This window comes from Bubalus bubalis, chromosome 16 (genome assembly GCF_019923935.1).
Source record: "Bubalus bubalis isolate 160015118507 breed Murrah chromosome 16, NDDB_SH_1, whole genome shotgun sequence".
NCBI classification, from domain to species: Eukaryota; Metazoa; Chordata; class Mammalia; order Artiodactyla; family Bovidae; genus Bubalus; species Bubalus bubalis.
In genome coordinates, this window is record NC_059172.1 from 28,518,092 (window position 1) to 28,539,509 (window position 21,418).

Consider the following 21,418-nt stretch of genomic DNA (forward strand, 5'->3'; position numbering starts at 1 on the left):
ATAATATTAATCATCTGCATATAATAACAGTTTAACCTCTTCTGTTCCAACTTAGATACCTTTATTTCCTTTTCCCCATCTGATTGCCATGGTGAAGACTTCCAATACAATGTTGAATAGAAGTGGTACGAACGGGCATCCTTCTCTTGTTCCAGATTTTAACAGGAAAGATTTCAGCTTTTCACCACTGAGTATTATATTGGCTGTACATCTGTCATAAATAACTTTTATTCTGTTCAGGTATGTTTCCTCTAGACCCACTTTAGTGAGAAATTTTATCATGAATGGATGTTGAATTTTATCAAATGCTTCTTCTGCATCTATTGAGATGATTTCTGTCTTTTGATGTGGTGTATCACATTGATTGATCTACCACACTGATTGATCTATCACATTGACTGATCTACTACTGTGGGCAGGAATCCTTCAGAAGAAATGGAGTAGCCATCATGGTCAACAAGAGTCCAAAATGCAGTACTTGGATGCAATCTCAAAAATGACAGAATGATCTCTGTTGGTTTCCAAGGCAAACCATTCAATATCACAGTAATCCAAGTCTATGCCCCAACCAGTAATGCTGAAGAAGCTGAAGCTGAACGGTTCTATGAAGATCTACAGGACCTTTTAGAACTAACACCCAAAAAAGATGTCCTTTTCATTATAGGGGACTGGAATGCAAAAGTAGGAAGTCAAGAAACACCTGGAGTAACGGGCAAATTTGGCCTTGGAATACGAAATGAAGCAGGGCAAAGACTAATAGAGTTTTGCCAAGAAAATGCACTGGTCATAACAAACACCCTCTTCCAACAACACAAGAGAAGACTCTATACATGGACATCACCAGATGGTCAACACCAAAATCAGATTGATTATATTCTTTGCAGCCAAAGATGGAGAAGCTCTATACAGTCAGCAAAAACAAGACCAGGAGCTGACTGTGGCTCAGACCATGAACTCCTTATTGTCAAATTCAGACTTAAATTGAAGAAAGTAGGGAAAACCACTAGACCATTCAGGTATGACCTAAATCAAATCCCTTATGATTTATACAGTGGAAGTGAGAAAGAGATTTAAGGGCCTAGATCTGATAGATAGAGTGCCTGATGAACTATGGAATGAGGTTCGTGACATTGTACAGGAGACAGAGATGAAGACCATCCCCATGGAAAAGAAATGCAAAAAAGCAAAATGGCTGTCTGGGGAGGCCTTACAAATAGCTGTAAAAAGAAGAGAAATGAAAAGCAAAGGAGAAAAGGAAAAGATATAAACATCTGAATGCAGAGGTCCAAAGAATAGCAAGAAGAGATAAGAAAGCCTTCTTCAATGATCAATGCAAAGAAATAGAGGAAAACAACAGAATGGGAAAGACTAGAGATCTCTTCAAGAAAATCAGAGATACCAAAGGAACATTTCATGCAAAGATGGGCTCGATAAAGGACAGAAATGGTATGGACCTAACAGAAACAGAAGATATCAAGAAGAGATGGCAAGAATACACAGAAGAACTGTACAAAAAAGATCTTCATGACCCAGATAATCACGATGGTGTGATCACTGACCTAGAGCCAGACATCCTGGAATGTGAAGTCCAGTGGGCCTTAGAAAGCATCACTACGAACAAAGCTAGTGGAGGTGATAGAATTCCAGTTGAGCTATTCCAAATCCTGAAAGATGATGCTGTGAAAGTGCTGCACTCAATATGCCAGCAAATTTGGAAAACTTGGCAGTGCCCACAGGACTGGAAAAGGTCAGTTTTCATTCCAATCCCAAAGAAAGGCAATGCCAAAGAATGCTCAAACTACCGCACAATTGCACTCATCTCACATGCTAGTAAAGTAATGCTCAAAATTCTCCAAGCCAGGCTTCAGCAATATGTGAACCATGAACTTCTTGATGTTCAAGCTGGTTTTAGAAAAGGCAGAGGAACCAGAGATCAAATTGCCAACATCCACTGGATCATCGAAAAAGCAAGAGAATTCCAGAAAAACATCTATTTCTGCTTTATTGACTATGTCAAAGCCTTTGACTGTGTGGATCACAAGAAACTGTGGAAAATTCTGAAAGAGATGGGAATACCAGACCACCTGACCTGCCTCTTGAGAAATCTGTATGCAGGTCAGGAAGCAACAGTTAGAACTGGACATGGAACAACAGACTGGTTCCAAATAGGAAAAGGAGTACGTCAAGGCTGTATATTGTCACCCTGTTTATTTAACTTATATGCAGAGTACATCATGAGAAACACTGGACTGGAAGAAACACAAGCTGGCATCAAGATTGCCGGGAGAAATATCAATAACCTCAGGTATGCGGATGACACCACCCTTATGGCAGAAAGTGAAGAGGAACTAAAAAGCCTCTTGATGAAAGTGAAAGTGGAGAGTGAAAAAGTTGGCTTAATGCTCAACATTCAGAAAACGAAGATCATGGCATCTGGTCCCATCACTTCATGGGAAATAGATGGGGAAACAGTGGAAACAGTGTCAGACTTTATTTTTCTGGGCTCCAAAATCACTACAGATGGTGACTGCAGCCATGAAATTAAAAGACGCTTACTCTTTGGAAGGAAAGTTATGACCAACCTAGATAGCATATTCAAAAGCAGAGACATTACTTTGCCGACAAAGGTTCATCTAGTCAAGGCTATGGTTATTCCTGTGGTCATGTACGGATGTGAGAGTTGGACTGTGAAGAAGGCTGAGCGCCGAAGAATTGATGCTTTTGAACTGTGGTGTTGGAGAAGACTCTTGAGAGTCCCTTGGACTGCAAGGAGATCCAACTAGTCCATTCTGAAGATCAGCCCTGGGATTTCTTTGGAAGGAATGATGCTACAGCTGAAGCTCCAGTACTTTGGCCACCTCATGTGAAGAGTTGACTCATTGGAAAAGACTCTGATGCTGGGAGAGATTGGGGGCAGGAGGAGAAGGGGACGACAGAGGATGAGATGGCTGGATGGCATCACTGACTCGATGGACGTGAGTCTGAGTGAACTCCGGGAGTTGGTGATGGACAGGGAGGCCTGGTGTGCTGCAATTCATGGGGTCGCAAAGAGTCGGACATGACTGAGCGGCTGATCTGATCTGATCTGGTCTGATCACATTGATTGATTTGCCTATATTGAACCTCCTTGTAACCTGGGATGAATCCAGTTTCATAATGGCATCTTATCTTTTTTCGGTTGTTAGATTCGGTTTGTTGATATTGTGTTCAGGATTTCTGTGTTGCTGTTTATCAGTGATGTTGGCCTATAATTTTCTTTTTTGGTAGTGTCCTTGTCTTGTTTTGGTATCAGGGTGGTGGTGGCTTCAAAGACTGACTTTAGGCGTCTTCTTTCTTCTTCGCTTTTTTGGAAGACTTTGAGACGTACTAGTATAAGTTTGTCTTTGCATGCTTGGTCCTAGAATTCTCTAGTGAAGCCATCCAGTCCTGAATTTGTTTGCAGGGAGGTATATATTTTTTGTTTTACAGATTCTATTTCACTTCATGTAGTAAGTCTGTTCAAATTATCTATTCCTTCTTGATTCAGTTTTAGTGGGTTACATGATTCTAGGAATTTATCCATTTCTTCTAGGTTGTTCAATTTGCTGGCATATAACGTTCATAGCATTCTCTTTTTTTTTTTTTTTTGTATTTCTGTGGTGGTATGAGATATAATTTCTCCTTTTTCATTTCTTATTTTGTTTATTTGGGAATCTCTTCTTTTCAGTGAACTGTGTAGAGGTTTGTCAATTGTGTTTATCCTTTCAAAAAAACAGCTCATGGTTTTATTGATTTTTTCTATTGTTTTTTAATCTCTATTTTATTTATTTCCTCTCTCACCTTTACTATTTCCTTCCTTCACTAACTTTAGGTTTCTTCTTTATCTAATTTTTTTCAATGATAGGTTAGGTTGTTTGAGATTTTTCTTTTTTTTCTTTTTTTTTTTGAAGAAGGCCTATATTGCTATAAACTTCCCTCTTAAGACTGCTTTTGCTGCATCCCATTTTTAATTTTGTATGGTTGTGTTTTCACTGACATTATCTCAAGGTATTTTTAAATTTCCTCTTCAAGTTGACCTACTGGTTTTTTTAGCAACATGTTCCTTAGTAACTCTTTTTTCCCCCTTGTTTCTCTTTCTATGGCTGATTTCTAGTCTATCCTAGATCATGTTCCATGTGCACTTGAAAAGAATGTGTATCCTGGGTTTTATGTCATGTCACCATATCAAGATGTATCAAAATTTTAAAAACCAATTAAGTCTAACTGCTCTATTGTGCCATTTAGGATCTCTGTTGCCTGACTGAGTTTCTGTCTGAAAGATATGCCCACTGATGTCAGTGGGATGTTAAATCCTACTATTATTGTATTCTCATCAATTTCTCCCTTTTTGTCTGTTAGTATTTGGGTTCTTCTATAGTAGATGCATAAAAGTATAAAATCCTCTTCCCTTGTTGATCCTTTTAACATTAGTGGCCTTCCTTATCTTTCTTTCTAGCCTTTAATTTAAAGTTTATTTTGTCTGATACTGAGTATTGCAATTCCCACTTTCTTGTCATTTCCGAGTGCATATTTTTTTCATTCCCTCACTTTTCAATCTATGTGCATCCTTCACTCTAAAAAGGGTCTCTTGTAGGCAACATATATATTGTAGGCTCTTGTTTTTTATCCAATCTGCCACTTTATGTATTTGATTGGAGTCTTTAGTCCATTGACATTTAAGGTAATTATTGATATGTATGTATTTATTGCCATTTAAAACCTTGCTTCCCAGTAGATTTTGTATTTCTTCTTTATTCCTTTTTTCCCTTTTCCTTTTGTAGTTTGATGACTTTCTTTTGTATTATGCTTGAGTTATTTTTGTTGTTTCTGTATCAATTATGTTTTTTATTTGTGGTTACTTTGTTTTCCAAGTATATTAATCCATTAATGTATCTATTTGCCTGAGACTGGTAGTCATATGGGCTTTAAAAAAAAAAAAAAAATCCTACGTTTTCTCACTCCCCTCTCCCACATTTTATGATTTTGATGTCTTCTCTAACATCTTCATGTTTATCCTTTTGTTGTTCATTGCAGTTATCACTATTCTCACAAAGTTTTGTTTTGTTTGTTTTTTTAAACTCTGTGCTGCCTTATTTTAGCAATTTTCCAATCGTGATTTTCTCTTTCCTATAGATTGTTGCTTCTTTTCTATGTATGTATGTATTTAATTATGCCAAGCTGCATGGCTTGGGGGATCTTAGTTCCACGACCAGGAATTGACGTTGGGACCGGCCCTGAAAGTGTTGAGTCCTAACCGCTGGACTGCTAGGAATCCCCTATTTCTTTTCTATTTACAGACAACCTTTCAATATTTCTTTTAGGTTAGGTTTAGTACTACTATGTTCCTTTAGGTTTTGTTTGTCTGAGAAATTCTTTATCCTTCTATTCTGAATGATAATCTTGCTATGTAGAGTATCCCAGATTGCAGGCTTTTCATTTTCAGAACTTTGAATATATATTGCCACTCCCTTCTGACTGGAATGTTTCTGTAGAGAAATCAGCTGAGAGCCTTATGGGGATTCCCTTATAACTAACTCTTTGTTTTTCTCTAGCTGCCTTTAAAATCCTCATTATCTTTAATCTTCACCATTTTAATTATACCATGTCTTGGTGTAGGTTTGTTGGGTTCTCCTTGTCTGGGCTTCCTGTGCCTGGCTATCTGTTTCCTTCTTGAAGTTTGGGAAGTTTTCAGGCATAATTTCTTTAACTATAATTTCAACCCTCTTTCCTTTTTCTTCTTCTAGGATCCCTATTCCACAGACTGGCTCACTTTATATTATCCAAAAGGTCTTATATATCGATTGTGTGTGTGTGTGTGTGTGTGTGTGTGTCTTTCTGTCTGCTGTTTTGATTGGGTAATTTCCATTTTTATATCTTCTAGATCACTTGTTTGATCTTCTGCATTATTTAGTTTGCTATTCACTGCCTTCAGCTTGGTTTCCATCTTCAGCAAATGAGTTTTCTAGTTTTAATTGATTCCCCTTAATAGTTTCTAGTTCCATATTACAGTGATGTACATTTCTGTTCATAGCCTTTCTTAATTCCTTCAGTATTTTTACTACCTCCTTTTTGAACTTGGGATCTAGTAGACAGGAGAGGTCTGTTTTATTGTTCTTTCAGGGGACTTCTCTCGTTCTTTTAATTGGCAGTGTTTCCTCTGCTTCTTTTTACCTCTATTTCTCTATGAATTTAGGAGGAGCAGTTATCTACTGTGGTCTTTAAGGGCTGTTTTTATGTGGGAACATTCCTGTGGAGGAGCTTCCCTAATAGCTCAGTTGGTAAAGAATCCACCCGCAATGCAGGAGACTCTGGTTTGATTCCTGGGTTGGGAAGATCCGCTGAAGAAGGGACAGGCTACTCACTCCAGTATTCTTGGGCTTCCCTTGTGGCTCAACTGGTAAAGAATCCACCTGCAAAGCAGGAGACCTGGGTTCAAATCCTGGGTTCAAATCCCTGGACAAGGGAAAGGCTACCCACTCCAGTATTCTGGCTTGGAGAATTCCATGGACTGTATAGTCCACAGGGTTGCAAAGAGTCAGACACAACTGAGCAACTTTCACATTCCTGTGGAGCCTGTGTGAGACTAATATTTTTGGTGCAAAGTTTGTTTTTTAGTATGGATGCCTGCCATGTCTTTCCTCAGTATGTGCTGGCTCTTATTCCCTTCATAAGGGTTGGTGCTGTGGTGACCAGAGCCTGCACTGTATGTTGACTGGGGCCTCCTCTTTACTCTGTGGCTGTCACAGTCCTGTCAGGGGCAGAGTCTGCTCCCCAGTTGTTGGGAGTAGAAACCCCCAAAGTGAAAGTGAAGTTGCTCAGTCGTGCCCGACTCTTTGTGACCCCATGGATAGTACCCTGCACCAAGCTCCTCTGTCCATGGGATTTTCAAGGCAAGAGTACTGGAGTGGGTTGCCATTTCCTTCTCCAGGGAATCTTCCCAACCCAGGGATCGAACCCAGGTCTCTGACATTGTAGACAGACGCTTTACCATCTGAGCCACCAGGGAAGTCCAATAGAAACCCCCAGATCCAATTCAAAACTCAGTGTCGGGTACATGGAACTGGCATGCTTCTGCTGGGACAGGAACCACTGAGTATTCCTCCACAGAAGCTGTCCACCAGAATGTGACTCTGTGGTGTCATCTGCCACCATTGTGTGGGCTCACAAAGTACTTCATTGTTGGCACTACCCTCGGCCCTGCTTCAGTCATGGGAATGCAGGCAATCAGTATGAATGTCCCTCAGCTGCTGTGCTCAAAAGCCACTGGCCCAGATCTGCCAAAGTCAGGCACTGGGACTTGCCATAATGCTCCCCTGGAACTGCCATGGGAGCTACGGAATCCGTGTAGACCCTGGCCCACGCCTGCATTTACATGCCCACAAAGCCAACAGCTACTAAATCTGGACCCACTCCAGGCTCAGGAGCACAAGTAATCCACTGAGATGTCCAGCAGGCACTGAACTTACAAAGGCACCAGTGTTGTAAATCCATCAGTCACAAAGCTGCAAGCCCAGATTTCAGCCCTGCCTCAGTGTATGGCCAACTGCCAGGGCTTGCAAGCTCCTAGAGCTCATAGAGGCAGAACTGTGCCTGCTGTGAACAAAGAGGAAAATAAGTTTTCTATGGCAGGGTCCCTCCCCTCTGTTTGTGTGTGCATTAACAATGGGGCTTCTATGGTGGACATGGGCTCCATCTTGTACATACCCCCAGTTGTGGCCTGGGCCACACTCCAGCTTCTTCAGGCTGTCTCCATATAGCCAACCCCAGTCCAGTCCTCTCCCCAGGTTTGTCTGCTGAAGCCCGAATTTTAGCACTCAGCCCCTGCATGTAACAGCAGATGCATGACTCAGGCTAGGGGGTGCAGCATGGTGGTCAGATCTTCTGTACTGGTCTCTCTCTGTTTTGCCTGCCACAAGCCAATTGTTGTACACTCCTTTGAAGCTCCGATGCTCCCTTTCTGTCCTGACTGATCTCCCAGCTGATGAAGGGCATTCCCAGGATGAGGGAATCTTTCCTGTTTCATAGTTCCCTCCCAGGGTGTAGGTCAGGGCCCAATTCTGTATTTTTTTTCCTTTTGTTTTACGCAGTTACATGGTGAACTTTCTTGCAGCTTTCGTTGTATGAGATCTTTTGCAGTGTTCAGTAGTCATTATGAGAACTGTTCTGTGAGATGTATCTGTGGGAGAAGGTGAGCTCCATGTCCTTCTATTCTGCCATCTTGATCTCTCTGGTACTATTATTAATATGCTGTGTTTATACATAATAAATGTTTGGACAGCAAAATTTAAAAATATAATACCATTGTTTAAAAAAAAATATCAAAACTCCAAAATGCTGATGGAAGAAATCAAAGATTATCCAAATAAATGAAGAGACACATAAGACACATAGTGTTCATAGACTGGAAGACTCAACATAGTAAAGATGTCAATTCTTCATAAATTGATACGATGGTTTAATGCAATGTGCAATTCCTATCAAAATCCCAATAAGATTTTAAATATAGACATTATTCTAAAACTTGTATGTAAAGGCAAAGAAATCCAAATAGTAAAAACAATTTTGAAAGAAAAGTGAGAGGGATCAATCTATATGATTTGAAGAGTTATTCTACAGGTACAATAATCAATAGAGTATAGGATTGGTAGAAGAATAGACACCAAAATCAGTAGAATAGAATTTTAAAACTCAGAAATACATCCACATAAATATATTCAAATAATTTTTGAGGAAGGTGCAAAAGCAATTCATTGAAAAAATGGCCATTTCAACCAGTGGTCCTGAGTAGTTGGATATCTAAAGGCTAAAAAATGGATCTCAACCTAATCCTTACCCTTATATAAAAATTAACTCAAAATAAATATAAAGTTCCATGTAAAATGTACAACTACACAAAACTTTTAGTAAAAAAACAAGGGAAAACCTAGGGTTAGGCATAGAGTCCTTAGACTGGACACCCAAGTATGATATATAAAAGGAAAATTGATAAACTGACTTCATAAAAATTAAAAACTTTCGCTCTGTGAAAGACCACATGAAGACCATGGAAAGACTAGTACAGATTGTGAGAAAATATTTGTGAGCCACATATTTGAGGAAGGATTAGGATCTACAATATATAAAGAATGCGCAAAACTCAACTGGAAAAAGAGAAACAATCTCAGTAGAAAATAGACAAAGACAGGAACAGACATTTCACCAAAAAGGATATAGAGATGGCAAGTAGGCACATGAAAATATGTTCAACATCAATACCCATTAGGGAAATGAGACTTAAAACCACAATAAGATATCAGTACTTATCTATAAGAATGGCTAAAATTAAAAATAGTGACAATACCAAACGTTAGCAAGGATGCAGAGAAAATGGCTCACACATACAGTGCTGGTGGGAATGCAAAATCGAACAGCCACTCTGGAAAACAGTCTGGCAGGTTTAAAAAGAACTAAATATACAACTATCATACAACCAAGTAATAGCATTCTGGGCATTTATTTCAGAGAAATGAAAACTTATCTGTAAACAAATTTTCATAGCAGACTTATTTGTAATAGTAAGAAACTAGAAATAAAAAACTATAAATTCAGATGTTATTCAACAGGTGAATGATTAACCTGTGGTACACCCATATCATGAAATATTATCCACAATAAAAAGGGACGAACTACTGATATATTCAATCACTTGTATCAATCTCCAGTGAATTATGCTGAATGAAAAAGGTCAGTCCCACTGGTTATATATACTGTATGATTCCATTTATATAACACTCTTAAAATGAAAAAATTAGAGAAATGAAGGGCAGATTAGTGGTTGCTAGGGGTTAAGGATAGGTAGTGAGGGGATGGGGTAGGAGCAAAAGTGGGTGTGGCTACAGAAAGACAACACAGGGTGATAGAATTGTTCTGTATCTTGACTATGTCAACGTCAAATCCTGTTATGATATTGCAGAATAGTTTTGCAGGACATTATCACTTGAGGAAATTGATAAAGAGTACAGATGATCTCTATTTAATTTCTTACAAATGCATTTGTTTCTACTATTATCTCAAAATAAAAAGTTTAAATAAAAGAGAAAAAAAAAAAAAGGAACAAACCCATAAATCATATACTATTTACTTACTGAGCACCTGCTATATGGCGAGGCCCTGTGTCAGGTACTCACATGAAATATTTTATTTTTCACAAACTCTAAAAAGTTTATGCCTAATTCCTAAATGATTTTTCTGGAACACTGTTTCTCTGTGACACAGACAGCCTTTCTTGAGACATATTCTGCAGTAGTTTGAGAAACATAAAAACAATTATTTTCCTTTCTACTGTAGGAGTTTTCAAGGCCTTTAATATACTCATGTACATTATAAATACTCAAAAGGAGGCCATCACACACAGCTTTCCTCAAATTTCTTTAATTTTAAAAGTCTTGCTTTCACATGATGCCTATTAACAACTTGCTTAAAGAATTAGTATTCCTTGCAATCTACCATAATGAATGTTGGGTTATAAGTTTTCTATCAATATCCCTTCTGGAGTTGGATTTTATGAGTTATTTCAATTTAGGCTATAGATTTACCACGTAAGTATACTCTTTTGATCCAAACTACTTACCATGTAACAATATAAATAGATCGAACCACTAAAGTGAAGACCAACATTCCATACATGACCTGAAGAAGAAAGGAAAAATGAAGTTCGTAAGATCATTATTCTTTGGCAGTGGAAGTATACTTTGCCTACAAAAACAGCCCTCCAAGTTAAATGTAAACATTTATTATTTTTCATTACATTTCAAAGAACATATGTATTAATATAATTAAATAATTAAGAGTCATACCTTTGAGGAAAGATCCTGCTTGTGAATAACCAATATCAGAAGTCCCGCATTAATTTTAACTCTGAATGGTTACAAGAAATTTTAAATATCTGCTGAAACCTGAACAAATGCTGTATTTCTGCTTCATACTCCCTAGACATCCCTCCCTTTTTGTTAGGTTCACTTTTAGCAAATGATTCTACTTCCTCTCTTATATATCTGGACTCTTTTAAACTCTCCTCCTAAGTGTTTCTGCATCCTCTCCCTGTATTCTTTCTCCCATTCCTAGTTTTCAAAGAAAGAGAGGCCCATTTCTTCTTGACTGAGGTTAGTCCACTCCCCTGTGTTCTTTATTCTATATGTTCTCACATCTTCTCAGACTTGTTTCCAACAACTAACCTCTTTCTCTTCTATACTGAGCACTGGATAGGTATTACCAACTGGAAACCTGAAACTAGTGGGAAAATTTAGCTTTTAAAAGTGTGAATTATTAAATACAAGAAAATTTCATAGAATATAAAGGTATAACATAACAAATATTTATAAAGCCAATAGCTGGGTACCATTCAGGTCAAGATATATGTTGTCTCTTCCCAGTCCAACTCTCTCCCCTACTCCTTAGAGAAAACCACTCTGACTTTTTAAATAAACATTTAAAAACATTTTCCTTTTCCTTACATATTTACTAAATTAAACTGGTCTCCTAAATATGCACTCCTAAATAATAGGTTTTTAAATTTTTAATTTTAATTTACAATAGAATAACATTACATACATTTGTTTTTGTCTTTTAAGATCTAGTTATATGTTGCCATGGTTCAATCACTTTTGACATTGCACAAATAAATATCACAACTTATTTACCCATTGCTATGCTGATGGACATTTTTGGGTTATTTCTAGTTTTCAATGTTACGAACATTCTTTTTTTTTTTTTTTTCCCCAAATTCTTTTATTTATTTATTTATTTTTTAAATTTTATTTTATTTTTTAACTTTACAATATTGTATTGGTTTCACACATTCTACTGCACACATACAAAAACTTCTCCAGAGTATGTACCTAGGGATGTAGTTGCTGGATCAGAGGGCATATTATTATCAAAATTACTATAAGTGTCAAACTGTTTTCCATTGATTCAATTCAATTCCAATTTCTAGGATTTCTTTGATCCATGTTATTTAAAATTATATTACTTAAATTCTAATATAATTGCTTTATAGTCAGAAATTATATTCCGATTACAGTCATCTGAAATTTGTTAAGACTTACTGTATGAGCAAGTATATAGTCAATTTCTGTAAATGTGGAACAAAAAGTGTTTCTGCAATTGTTGGGTGTAATATTTTACATTTGCTCTATAGGTCAAATTTTTTAATCATATTGTTTGTCTTCTGTATCTTCTATAAGGTACTGATAATTGTGCACTAAAGTAACCTAAAATTATACATTTCTCTAGTTTTTCTTCTAGTTTAGTCAATTTTTTCATTATATATTTTGAGGTATTATATATATTAAAGTGAAGTCACTCAGTCATGTCCGACTCTTTGCAACCCAATGGACTGTAGCCTACCAGGCTCCTCTGTCCATGGGATTTTCCAGGCAATAGTACTGGAGTGGACTGCCATTTCCTTCTCCAATATATATTAAAGATACATAAATTATAAATTAAATTAAATTATAAATTAAATTATAATTTTCCAAATTGAACACTTTTAATATACAAAGTAATCCTTTTCTATCAACAGAAATATTTTCCCCACTTAAAGCCTATTTTGTCTGATATTATAACTATATCATATTTTCTTTTGCTTAGCATTTGCATGATATATATTTTTCCACTTTCACTTTCAACCTTTCTATTTTGGACTCTCTTATAAGGCCCTGCTATGATTCTTGCCTACTAGTTGTGTTTTACTACATAGAATCCAACCATATCTATTGAGCATTGCACTAGTCCCTGGGGAGATAATGTTATGTGTAAACGGTTAATATACAGCCTGGGATGCTGTGGGCCTGGTTGAGAATGACCTCAGGTCTCCCAGCCTTGAAAACAACAGGTAAGATAAATGAGGAGTGTTGTGTCTGCTTTTGTTGTCAAGGACTGCACATGTTGCAGCCTTGGGGACTACATAAGAACAGTATAAAAAATGCCCATAATAAAGAATGGTGGGGGGGGAGGAAAGAAAGAAAAAAGGGGATGTTGCTTCTACACATTACAGTGATTTCCATTACTCTTAGCTTTCAAACCCGGCAGATGTACACACGTACATGAATGAGAGGGCAAAACGTGTATCTTATACACAACGTATGTGTATAAGGCTAGCTCTGACTTTCCTGATAAGATGAATATGTTATACTTGTTGTATCCTCTACCATGTATTTTACAATAAAAATAAATAAACACAGTATTAGATTAAAGTCTATTAGAGACTGATTCCTGGGCTTCCCTGATAGCTCAGTAGGTAAAGAATCCACCTGCAATGCAGGAGACCCCGGTTCAATTCTTGGGTCGGGAAGATCTTCTGGAGAAGGGATAGGATACCCACTCTAGTGTTCTTGGGCTTGCCTTGTGGCTCAGCTGGTAAAGAATCTGCCTGCAATGTGGAAGACCTGGGTTTGATCCCTGGGTTGGGAAGATCCCCTGGAGAAGGGAAAGGCTACCCATTCCAGTATTCTGGCCTGGAGAATTCCATGGACTGTATATGGGATTGCAAAGAGTCAAACACGACTGAGCAACTTTCACTTCACTTCAGAGACTGACTGCCCACCTGAATCAGTAATTGCAGCTATGCTGCTATAACAGTGAATAGAAAAGTCATGATCCCTGCAATTACAACCTGGTGAGGAGAGGGATAAGTAACCATGCAGTTAAAATGTAGTATTTTATCTCTGTGACAGGGACTGAACAGAGCAATTTGCAAGCACATAGGAAGGCCACCTAATCTAAACTTATGTAGATCAAAGAGACTTCCATGGATTAGGGATGTAATGTATAACATGAGATGTAATTAACACTGCTATATGTTATATATAAAAGTTGACAAGAGTAAATTCTAAGAGGTCTCATCACAAGGAAAAATGATTTTAACTTCATTAATATACTGTATCTCTATGAGATGATGGATGTTCACTAAACCTACTGTGGCAATCATTTCATGACATATGTAAGTCAAATCATTATGTTATACACTTTAAAATTATACAGTGCTGTATGTAATTTATGTCTCAATAAAACTGAAAGAAAAAAAGAAAGACTTTTTGGATGATATAATGTTTAATTTTATAACAGAAGTATTAGTAGGACAAGAATTATTAGTAATAACAAACATTATTAAAAGAAGGTGGAAGAGAGTAACTGGCATAGCTTACACTGTGGGGACTAGAAAAAAGTAATGCTGTCTAGAACATACTTATTGGAGAGAAGAGCAAGGAAAATGAAGTTAGAAGGTAAGCAGAGATCAAATCTGCTTTACAAGTCATGTTAAAGAGTTGGGACTTTATGTAAAGAACAATGCAAAGTCAATTAAAGTTTCAGCAGTAGCTCAATATAATCACTCATGTATTAGAAAGATGTCCCTGTCATGGTAGACAGAGAATGAATTAGGAGGTGAGACTAATGGAAAACTGACCACTGACAAGATATTGTAGTGACCTAGGTGAGACACGGAGGCCTGAATTAGGGTATTATCAATGGGAAAGGAGAAAAATGGATAGATTAGGGAGATAATAAGGTTTAGAACAACTTTAAGATATGGTATAAATTCCTGTGGTCATGTATGGATGTGAGAGTTGGACTGTGAAGAAAGCTGAGCGCCGAAGAATTGATGCTTTTGAACTGTGGTGTTGGAGAAGACTCTTGAGAGTCCCTTGGACTGCAAGGAGATCCAACCACTCCATTCTAAAAGAGATCAGTCCTGGGTGTTCTTTGGAAGGAATAATGCTAAAGCTGAAACTCCAGTACTTTGGCCACCTCATGTGAAGAGCTGACTCATTGGAAAAGACTCTGATGCTGGGAGGACTGGGGGCAGGAGAAGGGGACGACAGAGGATGAGATGGCTGGATGGCATCACTGACTCGATGGACGTGAGTCTCGGTGAACTCTAGGAGTTGGTGATGGACAGGGAGGCCTGGCGTGCTGCGATTCATGGGGTCGCAAAGAGTCAGACACAACTGAGCGACTGAACTGAACTGAACTGAAAAGTTGGGAACATCTATGATGGCCTGGTTTATGACTTGGGCAGTTGAGTGCATAAACTGTTTATTGGGTTAAAGAATAATATGAAAACAAAGACAAGGGATGAAAATGTTTATTTCATTTCTGTGTATGTTCAGACTTTGAGGTGTCAGTTAGATAGCCAAGTGGAGATCTGTAACAGGAGTTGGATACTTGGATCTAAATCTTAGAAGAAAAAACTGAGCTTAATTAACAGATTTACAAATCATTAGCATAGAGAAGTCAAAAGAAATGGATTATTCAGAGAGCATGTTAAACATATCTAATGGTGGATAACAACCTATACCCTGGAAGTACAATGGGGATTTTCCAAATAAATTTTCTTTTCTTCACAAAGATCTCTATCCTATATATATATATTTTTTAATTTATTTAATTGGAGGCTAATTACTTTACAATATCATAGTGGTTTTTGCCATATACTGACATGAATCAGCCATGGGTGTACATGTGTTTCCCACCCTGAACCCCCCTCCCATCCCATCCCTCAGGGTCATCCCAGTGCACCAGCCCTGAGCACCCTGTCTCATGCATCAAACCTGGACTGGCGATCTATTTCACATATGATAATATACATGATTCAATGCTATTCTCTCAAATCATCCCACCCTCGCCTTCACCCAGAGTCCAAAAGTCTGTTCTTTACCTCTGTGTCTCTTTTGCAGTCTTGCATATAGGGTCATCGTTACCATCTTTCTAAGTTCCATATATATGTGTTAATATACTGTATTGGTGTATTTCTTTCTGACTTACTTCACTCTGTATAATAGGCTCCGGTTTCATCCATCTCATTAGAACTGATTTAAATGCATTCTTTTTAATAGCTGAGTAATATTCCATTGTGTATATGTACCACAGCTTTCTTATCCATTTGTCTGCTGACGGACATCTAGGCTGCTTCCATGGCCTGGCTATCCTATATATGTTTATTCTCCCCTAGGAACCTGAGGCAGACCCCGCAGTGGCCTACTCAGTATCTACTCCTGCCTCTGTCTTTATAAAAGACTGATCTTATTAGGATGGTTATATGTCCAGCTATAAAAGCTTGATTTCCTAGGTTTTCTTAGAGCTAGGAGTGTCCACATAACCCTTTTTTTATGCATATTCAAAGACTGTTGTTGTTGTTCAGTTACTAAGTCATGTTTGACTCTTTGCAACCTCATGACCTGCAGCACCCCAGGCTTCTCTATACTTTACTTATCTCCCGGAGTTTGCTCAAACTCATGTCCATTGAGTCAGGGATGCCATCCAACCATCTGAACCTCTGTCACCCCATTCTCCTCTTGCCCTCAATTTTCCCCAGCATCAGGGTCTTTTCCAACAAGTTGTTTCTAGCATCAGGTGACCAAAGTATTGGAGCTGCAGCTCCAGCCACAGTCCTTCAAATGAATATTCAGGGTTGATTTCCTTTAGGATTGACTGCCTTGATCTCCTTGCTGTCCAAGGGACTCTCACGAGTCTTCTAAGATTACTCATTTTTAAATAAAAAGATAACAGAATGTACTTTCCCATTCTCTACAATTTTCATTTTAAAAGATTTCTATAAGGAATTTTCATATCTCTCCATATTTAATAATTTTTTCAATCTCCAAACTCCAAAGAGTATAATAAAAATAATATTTGCATTTTCTCGCTGCTAAAGCATCATAGAAATATACTGTGTGTAAGCTGAGACCTGGTACTTATCCCTAAGAAGCCTAGGAAAAAGGCATGTTGTGATTTTGTTTATCAGTAAAAAGAAAGATTTCTTGAGCAAGGCAGAAAAACAATTTTTTATTCTGTGATGTGGCATTAAGATGCCTATGTGGAAAGATTTGAAGACAGATGAAACAGAGAGGTAAAAGAGGGCAAATTAAGTAGGCTGAGGCTATAGTGTGGGACCTGAAAAACTGTGAAGTGAAGTGAAATGAAGTTAAGTTGCTCAGTCGTGTCCGACTCTTTGTGACCCTGTGGACTGTAGTACCAGGCTCCTCTGTCCATGGGATTTTCCAAGCAGGAGTACTGGAGTGGGTTGCCATTTACTTCTCCAGGGGAGCTTTCCAACTCAGGGATTTAACCCGGGTCCCCACAATGCAGGCAGATGCTTTACCAATCTGAGCCACCAGGGAAGTCAAAAACTGTAGATATACAATAATTATTTTGATAATGAGGGAGACTGACTTTCAATATTTCTTCAGAGCTACATTCTCCATGACTTATTCATTATGGTCTATTCCATGGATCAAGCAAAAACATAGAGAGGGGTTCCAAATAACTGGCCACTTTATTTTCTAACAAGTACTTACTGAATGAGAATTCTGAGTGACTCAGCAGTAAAGAAACTGCCTGGGATGCAAGAGACACAGGTTTTATTCCTGGGTCAGGAAGATCTCCTGGAGAAGGAACTGGCAACCTACTCCAGTATTCTTGCCTGTGAAATCCCACGGACAGAGAAGCCTGGTGAGCTACAGTCCACAGGGTCACAAAAGAGTCAGACACAACTGAGCGACTAAACAACCACAAATTATTGAACACAGACTGTGTGACAGACATTGGACTAGGCATGTGTCATTCAAAGATGAAAAGATACCCTATTTCTGACCGCAAACAGCTCAGTCTAATAGAGGAGAGACATATGTAACCACATATCCAGCACTTGGATCTGGTTTCTAAATTCCATTCTCCAATAAAAGAAACCAAGGCTCCATGGAGATCAGGCCTGGAGCAGGGAAAGAACAAGATGAGTCAAGAACATCTTGTGCCAAAAAGTAAAACATATTCAAAGAGTGATGGGAACAGGTCAAAAGGACATAGATACCAGCCTGAAATTGCTCCAATGGCGAAATCTGAGACAATTTGTATACCAAAATATATCATGATAGTTCAGTTCAGTTCAGTTGCTCAATCGTGTCCGACTCTTTGTGACCCCATGGACTGTAGCATGCCAGGCTTCCCTGTCCATCGCCAACTCCCAGAGCTGGCTCAAACTCATGTCCATCGAGTCAGTGATGCCATCCAACCATCTCATCCTCTATCTTCCCCTTCTCCTCCCGCCTTCACTCTTTCCCAGCATCAGGGTCTTTTCCAATGAGTCAGTTCTTAGCATCAGGTGGCCAAAGTATTAGAGATTCAGCTTCAGCATCAGTCCTTCCAGCGAATATTCAGGACTGACAACCTTTAGGATTGACTGGTTGGATCTCTTTGCAGTTCAAGGGACTCTCAAGAGTCTTCTCCAACAACACAGTTCAAAAGCATCAATTCTTTGGCGCTTAGCTTTCTTTTTAGTCCAACTTTCACATCTATATATGACTACTAGAAAAACCACAGCTTTGACTAGAGGGACCGTGTCTCTGCTTTTTAATAGGCTATCTAGGTTGGTCAGAGCTTTTCTTCTAAGGAGCAAGCATCTTTTAATTTCATGGCTGCGGTCACCATCTTCAGTGATTTTGGAGCCTCAAAAAATAAAGTCTGCCACTGTTTACATTGTTTCCCCATCTATTTGCCATGGAGTGATGGGACCGGATGTCATGATCTTAGTTTTCTGAATGTTGAGTTTTTAGCCAGCCTTTTCACTCTCTTCTTTTACTTTCATCAAGAGTTTCTTTAGTTCTTCTTAGCTTTCTGCCATAAAGGTGGTATCATCTGCATATCTGAGGTTATTGACATTTCTCCCAGCAATCTTGATTCCAGCTTGTGTTTCATCCAGTCTGGCATTTCACATAATGTACTCTGTATATAAGTTAAATAAGCAGGGTGACAATATACAGCCTTGATGTACTCCTTTCCCAATTTGGAACCAGTCTATTGTTTCATGTCCAGTTCTAACTGTTGCTTCGTGACCTGCTTACAGATTTCTCAGGAGGCAAGTCATGTGGTCTGGTATTCCCATCTCTCAGAATTTTCCACAGTTTGTTGTGATCCACACAGTCAAAGGCTTTGGCATAGTCAATAAAGTAGAAGTAGTTGTTTTTCTGGAACTCTCTTGCTTTTTTGATGATCCAGAGGATGTTGGCAATTTGGTCTATGGTTCCTCTGCCCTTTCGACATCCAGCTTGAACACCTGGAAGTTCACAGTTCACTTCCTGTTGAAGCCTGGATTGGAGAATTTTGAGCATTGCTTTGCTAGCGTGTGAGATGAGTGCAATTGTGTGGTAGTTTGAGCATTCTTTGGCATTGGCCTTCTTTGGGACTGGAATGAGAACTGACCTTTTCCAGTCCTGTGGCCACTGCTGAGTTTTCCAAATTTGCTGGCATATTGAGTGCAGCACTTTCATAGCATCATCTTTTAGAATTTGAAATAGCTCAACTGGAATTCTATCACCTCCACTAGCTTTGCTCGTAGTGATGCTTCCTAAGGCCCACCTGTCTTCACATTCCAGGATGTTTGGCTCTAGGTGAGTGATCATACCATCATGGTTATCTGGGTCATGAAGATCTTTTTTGTACACTTTTTCTGTGTATCCTTGCCACCTTTTCTTTGTATGGAAATCATGATATACCAAAATAAATCATGATAGTTACAAATCAGTGAATACTGCATAAAGTAGGAATATAAGAGAGAGTCCAAACAGATAAAAATAAATAAATTCAAAGTTTAATAATTAAGAGTATTTTCATAAATCTCAAAGTACTTTACTACCAAGTTATTAATTATGAAAGGACAGAGAACAATTACACAATGGAGATGTCTATTAGACACTATCATAAGTCATCATGTTCCAACATGTTGACAATAAACTTTCACGTGGTTTGGGGCAAAAGTTCTTTTTATCATCCTTGCAGCTTTTCTGTAATTCTGATATTGTTTAAAAGTAAAAGACATTTAGACAATAAAGAATTCCATACTAACCCACTGGAATAATTAACAGCTTCACATTAAATGCCCAGAATGGGTTCAAGTCTTTCACTCTTGGAGAAAGGCACTCAGCTCATCTGTGGTCAAGAAACATTTATGAGGGTGGGAGATCAGGTAGGGATTTGTGGATAAAGTACCAGTGAGTGGGAATGGTGGTAATAAGTAATGAGATTTAGGCATTTGGAGTTTGTAATGAACTCATTCAATTGCCCAAACATAGTAAAGGGAGCCTCTAACAGAAAAAGCCAAGGGCTACAGTCAGGGGAATCCAGATTTTTCTACCACCTGATTACTGTTTCAATACGTAAGTCACTTGAATAAGTCCATTCACTCATCTTACTCTTGGATTCCCATTTGTAAAATGAAGAGACTGAACTAGGTGTCTGTGGTTTCATATTTTTATAATCATAGTCAAAATACTGATGTAAGAGGCATTTCATTTTGGGAGTTAATAGTATAAATTATTCTCTGGCGTGCTGTAGTTCATGAGGTTGCAAAGAGTAGGACATGACTTAGTGACTGAACAATTCTCATATGATAAGGCTAAAAGGCTGGTGCTTCCTACATAATTAGATGATAGTTTAAATAGTAGTAAGCTAAATGCAGATACTACTTTTTAACTGTAACATAATTTCATAAGACTCATAAGGCAATGAGACTTTGTAAAAGCATAGTTTTTGTAGGTATTCAGAACTAGTTTAAAATCTTAATTCTGCCCAAACTATACAGCCTTCTAATCCAGCCTACATGCAACTACTATAATGTTATGTCTCTGTCAATGACAAAATAAGTTCCAAACTCTAGCATGACAGTCAATGATTCACAATTTGGTTCCATTCTTCTTTCTCTTGTCATGTTCTACATGATCTTGTATTTAGCATAAGATTTCGCAAATAAGACCCCAGAATACCACTGTGCTGAGGGATATTAAGAGATATTCAATGAAAAGAAAAAAAAAAAAGAGTTCCATGGTCAAATAAATCTTCCTCAAATGTCATTTCCTGTGTGAAGCCTTCCAAATATCCTTCTATAAAAATTACTTAATCTCTTTTTATTCCCAAAGTACTTCACTTATATTTGACTTTGGGCAGTTTTTTTAATTGATAACTGAACTGAGATTTAAAGTAAAGCACAGCTATCCCTAAGTTTTATATATTTGGTCTTCACATTCTTCCAAGTTCACTATTGCACAAAAATCTAAATAGTACTTTTCATTCTTTTGAAAAACAGATCTTTCAGACAATAAATTAGATTCCCAAGTAATTACCTATAGGGACATATCATAAAAGTAATATGGGTTTCGGGGGAAAAAAGGATCTGGGTTCAATGTCCAGTTCTCCAATCAATGAGCTGAACACTGGGCAAATTATTTAACCTTTCTGATTCTCAGTTATCTCATCTATAAAATGAAGATAATCCCAATTCCTAAACAGATTTGCTGATATTTTAATAAGATAATGAGTTGGTCAATCTACATAAACTATATGAAAGAATATATAATATTTAGCACAATAT

General features: G+C 37.9%; 1 protein-coding gene across 3 annotated transcripts in view; it reads right to left on the bottom strand.

Annotated features, from left to right (window-relative positions):
- Positions 1-21,418, bottom strand: part of ACER3 (alkaline ceramidase 3) — a 156,028-nt gene that overhangs the window by 28,163 nt on the left and 106,447 nt on the right. For all 3 annotated transcript variants that reach the window (XM_006059606.4, XM_025266365.3, XM_025266364.3), the window contains one exon: positions 10,628-10,686. In XM_006059606.4, the coding sequence (XP_006059668.3) occupies positions 10,628-10,686 (59 nt within the window). The remainder of the gene's footprint in view (positions 1-10,627; positions 10,687-21,418) is intronic.